The 10104-nt window shown below is 43.0% G+C and overlaps 1 protein-coding gene across 2 annotated transcripts in view; it reads left to right on the top strand.

Moving 5' to 3' along the window:
* Window positions 1-228: 228 nt before the first annotated feature.
* OLFML3 (olfactomedin like 3) overlaps window positions 229-10104 on the top strand; it is a 49391-nt gene continuing 39515 nt past the window's right edge. The window contains exon 1 of one of the 2 annotated variants that reach the window (XM_082247786.1): window positions 229-468. In XM_082247786.1, the coding sequence (XP_082103912.1) occupies window positions 361-468 (108 nt within the window). In that variant the 5' untranslated portion in view covers window positions 229-360. The remainder of the gene's footprint in view (window positions 469-10104) is intronic. The other variant, XM_082247787.1, reaches the window with a different exon arrangement.

Raw genomic sequence — 10104 nt, 5'->3', positions numbered from 1 at the left:
CTGAAGATAAATGGTTTGGTATGGAGAAAAAAATGTTTGCTTTGTCTATTTGAATCCATCATTGTGCGAATAATGTCAAAGTTTATACTTGAAATTACTTTTAAAGCAGAAACTGGAGATGAAAGGGTTCCTGGCAGTATTTAGCAATTGTCTTACATCTGGATTTAATAAAGACAGGAGAATGGAGCTGTGCAGAGACAAAATCCCTCCTACAAGGAAAAGAAGCCAGGAATTCCAGAGCTGTGGGCTGGAAGCTGAGCAGGAGAGCACAACTGTGCCCAAACTCTTTTTCACTATTGGTAAGAGAAAAGCCTGCTGGAATAAGAACATCTTACAAATCAACGACGGAGGGAGCCAAAGATGGCTGGGATTGTGGCCTGCGTCCTCCTTTCCCTTGTCACCATGGTGCATTCCCAAGTACAGACAGCATTTCTGGAGTACATGCAAACAAGGATGGGAGTTTTAGAGGTAAGTGGAGCTAGTCCAATTAAATGTTGCTCTGTAATATTTATTAGCTAATTCGAGTCATCAGACAGAGGTGTATGATGTGAAAAATATATGAACACATCCATCTATTGTAAAAGCCTTGCATATGAAAAAGACTTAGAAATCACACAAATTTACTAGATTTTTATTGATTTCATTTTAAAGATGTATGACGTGATGCAGACACCAATGTAGGTCATGCTCTATTAAAGGCCCAATTGTCAGCGTAGTTGTTGCCTTTTCAAATCTAAAGTCCAATATTGGAAAATTCCACTGTTGATTTATTTTTTTTGTCAAGTATTAAGATCCCCGTATTTTCTAAATGAACGTTTGCTTAGCTGGCATAGAAATATCTTTCAGCAAATATCCACTATAGCCTTGAAATTTGGCATTCGAAAACTGCGTAGTAAGTGAGTTAAAGGGAAAAATCCCTAGCATAGTTTGTCACGGGTAAATTTAGAAAATGTCACTCAAAAAAGGAAGAGATTGGAAAGAAAACCAACTTCCAGGGGAAGCAAGTTATGTATCAGATTTGAATCTGTTTCAGACTATATCAGAATAAAGGGGATGCAGAGCCATGTGAAGGAACAGAAAACTGAAATGCAATGTTCTTTCAGTATAAGAGCTACTAGTCTTATTGTAAAAAAAAAAAAAAAAAATATATATATATATATATATATATATATATATATATATATATATATATTTCTAACTACTATCTGAAAATTGTGTTGGTATAAAACGTATGTATAGTATATACAGTATATATATTTATATATATATGTATATATATATATATATATATATATATATATATATATTTCTAACTACTATGTGAAAATTGTGTTGGTATAAAACGTATGTATAGTATATACAGTATATATATTTATATATATATATTTCTAACTACTATGTGAAAATTGTGTTGGTATAAAACGTATGTATGGTATATACAGTATATATATTTATATAAATTTGACCTTGCTGTGTACCGTTTAGGGACATATTTATTAAGCAGTGACTGTCAAATTCTTACCTTCCTCCTTGCAAACTCTTTTTTATAGTGCGCACTGAGCTGCCCATGCTCAGCTTAGTGTACAATCCAGACATATGTTTAGTGCTGGGGTAGATTAACTGCTGTGCGCATGCGCGGAAGTTACATCATCCTGACATGGCCAGTAACAATACCTGAATATTCTGAAAGAAGAATAAGCAAAAGATGTCATCGCTGGAGCTGAGGTATGTGCAGGCTATTTGCTTTGACCACCTGTGAAAGTTGGGTGAAAGTTCACAAACAGTGTAGTACATTTTACACATGTCTATTGCTATTATTTATGCCCTTTTTAAGACAAAGATGTCTTTTAGATAGAGTTCTAGATTAAGTTTTGTCGCTGCTCATTAACCACTTGCCGACCACCTACCGCAGATATACTGCGCAAACCGACATATGGTTATGTTGGTTTGCGGGAGCACTACATTTTATCTTCTCAACATCTCAATTTCATCAGCAATAAATTATTATCATTAATAATTAATATTAAGACATTTAGGGGGTGATTTACTAAAGGCAAATAGACTGTGCACTTTGCAAAACGCAGTTGCACTCTGCAAGTGCAGTTGCTCCAGAGCTTAGTAAATGAGCAGAAGCTCTGCTGACTTCCATTATCCAATCATGTACAAGTAAAAATGCTGTTTTTTTTTTGTTCTTTTTATTTACCTTGCATGTGATTGGGTATTCTTTGCAAAGTGAAGCTTTACCCTATTTACTAAGTTCTTGAGCAACTGCACTTTGCAAAGTGCACAGTCTATTGCCTTTAGTAAACCAACCCCCTAGGGTTGAGTGTAGCATATTCAAATAACAACATTTTTTTTTGTGTTTTTCATGAGCATTAGAAACAATTTGCTGTACAGAAGCTTCTGGGCAGGATCACGCCTCATAGACTTTTATTATACTGTAGATGTGCGTAAAAATGTGCATATTGTGCATTTTTTTCAGTTCTCCTGTTGAAGTCTTCAGGGCCCAAAATGCCCAAATCTGCCTGAAAAGAAGCTCCTGTACTTTTTTGAGTGACATGCACCTAAACGCATATCTGTAAACAGGTACCATTTTAAAAAATAAAATGTTTAATGTTAAAGAGGAGTGCCAGTCTCCCCCAGAAAAATTAAAAGTCAGCAGCTATAAGGACACTTTTTTTTTTTCTTGTGATGTGTTTCTTAAATTATTCCTATTAACCCCTTAAGCCCCGGAAGATTTTACCCCCTTCCTGACCAGGGCCTATTTTGCGATTTTTTTACTGCGTGATTTTAACGGACAATTGCGTCGGTTGTGCGACGCTGTACCTAAACGAATTTCATGTCCTTTTTTTCCCACAAACAGAGCTTTCTTTTGGTGGTATTTGATCACCTGTGCGATTTTTTGATCATGCGCTATAAACAAAAAAAGAGCGTAAATTTTGCAAAAATAACAATATTTTCACATTTTTTTATATGAAATTCCCAAAAAAAAAAAAATGTAAAAATCAAAATTTTTTAACATTTTCGGCCAATTTGTTTTATGCTACATTTGTTTGGTAAAAAAAATCGCAAAAAGCGTATTTTGATTGGTTTGCACAAAAGTTATCGCGTTTACTAACAAAGGGAAAGATTTTTGTCATTTTTGGTGTTTTTTTTTTTTAACGAGTAATGGCGGCGATCTGCGATTTTTTATTTGCGGGACTGCGACATTGCGGCGGACAGATTGGACCCCTGACTGGCATTTTTGACACTTTTGGGGTTACCAGTGACATTACTGCAGTAATCAGTGCTATACATATGCACTATTACTGTAAAAATGACACTGGCAGGGAAGGGGTTAACTGTATTGGAGAGGGAGGGGTTAAGTGTGTCCTAGGGGCGTGCTTCTAACTGTGATGGGACATGTCTACTATTGTAAAAACAGAGATCAACGGTTCTACATAGTAGAACCGTCTGATCTCCATTTTTACACAGGGGAGAATGACAGGCGGCTTGTTTACATAAGCCGCCCGCCTTTCTTCCGCTCTACCGACGATCGTAGTGTGACCGGCGGACATCGGGTCTGAGCACCGGGTGGAGCTGTTATGTGGAAAGGTTGTAGCACCTATACACCTGCTTTCCTTAGCTATAAGGACACTATCCTGTCCAGGGATCCAGCGTTGTCCTCACCCGAGCCAATTCGTCATTCACCTTTGCAGCTTTACAGCCGGTTTCCCACTGAAACATGCATGAGCCGCGCTGTGCTATGTGAATGGTCCCGCAGTCTTCTGGGACCTGTGATGTATCCCAGAAGGATGCGGGGCAAGAGGGGGTGCACTTCCGGTCAGATGGCCCTGGCCATCTGACCGGAAGTGGGAACAGGTACCTGTCAAAACCAGGTATATCCTCCCCCCATCCCTCAAAGTGCCAATAATTAAAGAGGAGGGGGGAGGGGAGGATGCAAAGGAGCGAAACTTCCCCTTTTGGGTGAAGTTCCGCTTCAAGCATTTTGTAGCTACAAGATCTTCAGGGATGAATAGAGTCTGAGAACACATTCACACATATGTGTTGCAGTAATGCAATGCATGTTAACACACTCGTACATAGATTTGACCTGTGGTGCCATTCGTAATTCAAAGTAATTGTGCTGCTTCAATGTACTGTGCCTCAATACACAACAATGTGTGCATTACCGCAGCAAAATATGGAAATGGGTCCCTAGTCAGTTGCTGCTTTCTTTACATGTGAAATGCATATTAAAATTCTAAGGCTCCATTCACATATAGGCGTCTTGGATCACGGGAAGAATTACCATGATTCTGCCTGTGATCCTGATCCGTTGCAAGTCACGGGACACCCGTGCGATTCTCGTGACTTGCAACAGCACCCCAAACGAGCATGATTTTGCCGTGATTGTCGCCATACGAATCGCGGTAAAATTGCGCGAACAGAATCACAGGACGCCTGTCGTCGAAAACAAGTGCTTGCACTTTTTTTGGGGGACAGGCATCCCGCGATTCTGTTTGCATGATTTAACCCTGATTAATTGGGTGACAATCGCAGCAAAATTGCGCCGTGTTCGGGGTGCCATTGCAAGTCACAGGAATCACACCCCGTGACTTGCAATGGTTCGGGATTGTGGGCATAATCGTGGCAATTCTGCCCGCGATCCGAGACGCCTATATCTGAATAGAGACTAACTATGTGTCTCTATATTCAGCCTGTAATCAACAAATGTCAAATGCATGTGATGTCAGCTGTCAACTTTTTTAAATGGTTGATGTCTGAATATTCTGATCTGTAAAAGAGAGTTTTATGTAATCCTTCAGACTGCTAGTCTCTGATTTGTGAAAGTATTGGCCGTTGTGCACAACTTCTCCACTGCCACCTCATTAGAGTGATGCAAGACAGGAAAACTTTCCCCAGCAAATACTATTATGTCTGCTTCATCTGTTTTTTACATATGCCTTTATAGCAGTCTCTTTATGTGTATCATAACAGTAAGGAAAAACCACATCTTCTATAAATTCTATAACTCCACACATTATATATGGATACACAGCTGGATATTAGATGTGGATGCATTTATTCCAGGTTAATAATGGGAAAATCTGTGGGTCTGCCTGTTATCATAAACAAAAAAATATCTATCTGCATGGTCTTAGTGGATGTGAAGTAGCATTCATATTAATTCCAACATTTTTTTTAAGTAACAGAATATCCCTGGTTTCACTGATACAACTAGACGGCCTTTCCATTATACTTTATCATCTTGTGGGTACAGTACTACCTACCGCGTTTCCCCGAAAATAAGACAGTGTCTTATAATAATTTTTGCTCCCAAAGATGCGCTAGGTCTTATTTTCAGGGGATGTCTTATTTTGCCCCCTCTGATCCTCCTGTGTCATTTTGATTGCCCCCTCTGATCCTCCTGTGTCATTTTGATTGCCCCCTCTGATCCTCCTGTGCAATTTTGATTGCCCCCTCTGATCCTCCTGTGTCATTTTATGGTAAGTGATACCCCACCCCTGTGCCAGTCACCCCCCCCCCACAACTTAATCAGACATTTCCTACCTCAGCCACCAGTGCTCAGTGCCCGACTGTGTGTCCACACACTGTGCCCCGTGCGACTCACTGTCAGGGCGGAGCGAGCAGCAGGCGGCAGTGTGGGCTCTCTGATTGTCCTGTCTGCACCGGCTGTGCTGCGACCTACAGTGAGCTGTGCGGCCGCTACGGTCCAGAGTTATGGTACCGGTAAGCTTTGGGGGGGCCTTATGTTCGGGGATGTCTTATTTCCGGGGGGATGCCTTATATTTCAGTGAGAGGCAAAACTATTAATAGGTCTTATTTTCAGGGGATGTCTTAATTTCGGGATACACGCTAGTAGCAGGATCACAAAAAAATCTAAAAGCTGTCTGGCCCAGAACAGGCTGAGGTGTTTGGCAAAGGGATATGTGCTCATCTCAGTTGTGTTGGGGCATATGTAGTGGATGGGGGGGATGTTGGGGGCTGTTAACCTTCATTTTTTGGAATGTATTAGCACGCTTAAAGAGAAACCCTGCTAAGTGATATATACATCTAAATTCGTGCCACAGCATATGATGGACAAAAAAAAGAAAAAAAGAAGAATTCCTGCAGGGATTTTTTGGCCTTAGGCCAACCAATAGGCGAGATAGTAGAGAGCATAGTAGGCAGTAATAAAATTCAATAGTTTATTCACAAGTTATAACATGAGTAAAAAGTGATAAATATATCACCCAAAAAATACATAATATACAGTAAAAACACAAATATGTAAATGACAATACCAAACATGATAAGTTCTGCTCATGGTCTAAAACGTATAGTTGGCCTCATGGAGTGAGAGATCAGTAGCGGTCCTCGTGAGCGATCTGCTTTTACACATCCTTATGAACACAGACAACAGCTCTTCCTACGGCAATTCTGTATATATAGTTTTGTATATAGGTTCCTGCCTGGAACCAGTGCCGCGTCCTCCCCCCTTTCTATACTACCCTCTCCTTTGAGAGGATAAACGTGGATGTTCGGGGCTACCTCTTACATCAAGATATTGACACAGCCACACACTGTAAATACGTTATGCCGCCCCCTATTTTTCTTATATACAGATGTATGTTTTTCTTGGATATCTGTTTTGTGGTTTTCTTCCCCCTTCTACAATACTAATGTAGCGGGGTTAAACATGCCTAAAGACACTGTTTGATATGTGGGAAGGAACTAGGCTCCCTCTAGTGGTAGCTGCATGGAATTTCCCGGGCTGTGACTTCCTTTTCACAAGATGAAGAAACTACATCTCCCAGGCTGCTTTGCAAGATCCAGGAACTAGGCTCCCTCTAGTGGTAGCTGCATGGAATTTCCCGGGCTGTGACTTCCTTTTCACAAGATGAAGAAACTACATCTCCCAGGCTGCTTTGCAAGATCCAGGAACTAGGCTCCCTCTAGTGGTAGCTGCATGGAATTTCCCGGGCTGTGACTTCCTTTTCACAAGATGAAGAAACTACATCTCCCAGGCTGCTTTGCAAGATCCAGGGTGCACGGCTGCACCGCACGGCACTATGGGGGAGGTTATTTAAAGGAAGAGAGAAGCGCGCGAAGTGGGGGGGCCTTTCTGTGCTGGACTCTGAGGAACCAGCGAGCGAGAGTGAAGGACTGACACTGGATATTGGGCCAGAGCCTTTTAGCCTGGAGGGACGACGTGGAACCGTCCCATCTCAAGCACGAGGCACATTCCTGGAGGTCATACTGCTGTTTGCCGAGACCGGAAGTCATCCGCCAGAAGGACCCCGCGCGGCTGGCATATAGCCAAAGGACTGAGACCGCAGTGGAAGCGCGCGAAGGAGAAACTTCTGTTGGTGAGAGGGCACATGCCCAATAACTGACTTTATCTGCTGAAGAGACAGTTTTATCTACAGATAGCGGTAGCGCAGCAGGAGGTGATAAAACCCCGGGGTTTATCACCATACTCTCTCAGGAGACTCATAGACAAACAATAAGGTCTGTAAAGGAGTCGCCAGAGGCTTATCTCTCTCGCAGAAGTTATTGCTCAGTTACGCAGACACCCTGCGGTGACAACTAACAGCTCGTTGTTTTTTCTCTCTTGATCTTTATTCCTAATCTGGATTACAAATGAGCTCTATTCAATAACCTTGCTAGCGAAGATCAACAAGAAAGAAGAGAACTCTGGGGGAGGGACTCAGATAGGCCCACCTACCTGGTACTGTGTCTAGCCTTAATGCAGGAGGAGTGTGGGGGCATTCTTTTACCTTTTTAAAGCTGTTTTAAATAACCTTTTATGGACTTGTATTGTATTGTATTGTATCTCCCCTATTCAATTTGATACATAGTAAACTAAGTTTGGTTAATTACAATCTTGTGCGTTGTTCCATTGTGTCACCCAGAAGGACTACTATTCAAGAAGGTAACAAGGTATTGTTGCATAGTGAAGTATTGTATTCCAACCTGTGTATCTATTTGATAGTCCAGTCCTATTCTGGGTCAGTTGTGCCTGAGGAGGGATCGAGCCAATTTGATTGGGTTGTTAGGCAGGGTGTAGACCCAATAATATAATCAGCAGCTCCTGCGGGGGTGGTGCTACACGTGGGGGCTCGTCCGGGATTTCTACAGTCCTGCAATACAACCCTCTCAGCCATAGAATCCCCTCCCACGCAGAAATGGATCCTGTCGCTGCTGCTGAGTGGTGCAAGGAAGAGAATGTCATAGTGGAAAATGGCCTGGTGGTTGAAATCAAGGGAGAAGCCTGGACTGAAGAAAAGCTCCTCCCTGTTTTGAGGGCACTATCCACAGACAGGAAATTTTGGGTGATTGACATGAAAACTGACACCACTGTCCCACACACGTATGCACTGTGTGAGTGGAGGGAGGGGGTCCCTGATTATTTCAACGGAAACAGTGTAAAAACTACTGACCAAACAGAACTTTTCCTGATACATCCAGGAGTTCCTATTGCGGGTCCCTCATCCACCACCCCTGGGGTATCCAGCCAAGAAAAAGGTGTCCAAGAAGGGCATCCTGAGTCATCACCTTTGTCGACTTTTAGCTCAGAACTGTGTGCTGTTCTTGGGGAGATTGTGGCAAAATGTAGTAGGGACTCCTCGAGCTATTTGATGACTGGATATAGGAAGCTCCGGACATTCTCTGGGAAACAGCCTGTGCCTTCAGCAGAAGATGGGTTCGAAGAGTGGTTAGATACCGCCACTCAGGCTTTGGAGGAATGGGAGGTACCAGAACAGCACAAGAAGCAGAGAATCACAGAGAGTTTAAGGGGACCTGCATTAGAGGCTGTACGTAATCTAAAGCTTAGCAAGAAGAACTGCACTGCACAGGATTATTTGGACATTCTGCAAGATGTGTTTGGTCGGACGGAGAACGCGGCTGAACTTCTCTACCAGTTGGACCACTGTTATCAAGAAGAGGGGGAGAAGTTGTCCGAATTCATTAAACGTCTGGATAGGATTATCCACCAGATTCTGTTAAAGAAAGGAATAGACCACCGGAAAATAGATGAGACTCGTGCACGACAGGTTCTGAAAGGGGCTCAACCTTTAGATCCCATTGCCATACTGTTACGAACTCGTCGAGATGGCGGCATTCTAGAATACCCCGATCTGATTCGAATGGTCAGAGAGGAAGAGGTTATGTTGGACAACAAGAAGAAAAGTCGGCAGTTTGACTCAACTGCCCGGGTTGGAGTGATAAGTGTGGAAGAGGGTGACTCTCAAGTTGAACTCCTAAAGACCCAAGTGTCTCAGTTGATAGAAATGGTGTCCATCCTGACTGGTCAGGTATCCACTCTACCCAAGGGGAGTATATCGGAGAGGCCAGATGAACCTGTTAGTCTCAGCACAGATCCAGAGCCACGGCCTGCAAGATTGTTAACTTGTTTCAACTGCGGGGGAGTTGGGCATGTTAGAAGGGTATGTCCCAGCTCAGGAAATGCTGCCGCGAAACCTCGCGAGCCAGCGGGAAACTTCAGAGGACACCGGTGAAGGAGTCAACCGGGTGTCCGCCAGTCTTAAGGGACTCCAGAAGTGGTGCAGGATCAGGGAAACTGAGTCAGGGGGTCAGACCCAAATATAATACCCCCAGTTCTAGACTCCGGGTTACTGAGGGAAGGAAAGTCAATGCACACCGGGTTCAGCGGGGGCCCAGATCAAGGAAGAAAAAGGAGAAGAGGGCCAGGGTACAGAGAACTGAATCAGACAACCAGGCTACATCAAGAGAATTCCCAACTAACTTGGTCGGGCCCTCCCCAGTGGTCTCGGTTCAGGTGGAAGGAATTTACACAAGAGCCCTCCTTGACACAGGGGCCCAGGTGACTCTTTTGTATAGAGACTTCTATGATAAATATCTTACCCATCTACCTTTGCAGAAGTTGGAAGATCTGGAGATATGGGGTATTGGGACCCAAAGTTTTCCCTATGACGGGTATCTGCCAATCAAGTTGACCTTTGATCCATCAGTGGCTGGTGAAGCGGAAACCTTCGACACCTTAGCGGTGGTCTGTCCTCGTCCACCAGGGGCCAACAAAAGCTCTCTCATCGTAGGAACAAACACTGACCTGGTAAGGCGCCTTCTGATACAACT

This window comes from Pelophylax lessonae (genome assembly GCF_965119305.1).
Source record: "Pelophylax lessonae genome assembly, chromosome: 2".
In the NCBI taxonomy this organism is placed as follows: domain Eukaryota; kingdom Metazoa; phylum Chordata; class Amphibia; order Anura; family Ranidae; genus Pelophylax; species Pelophylax lessonae.
Note: the sequence above shows the minus strand (reverse complement) of the source record. Positions and strands in the feature narration are given on the sequence as shown.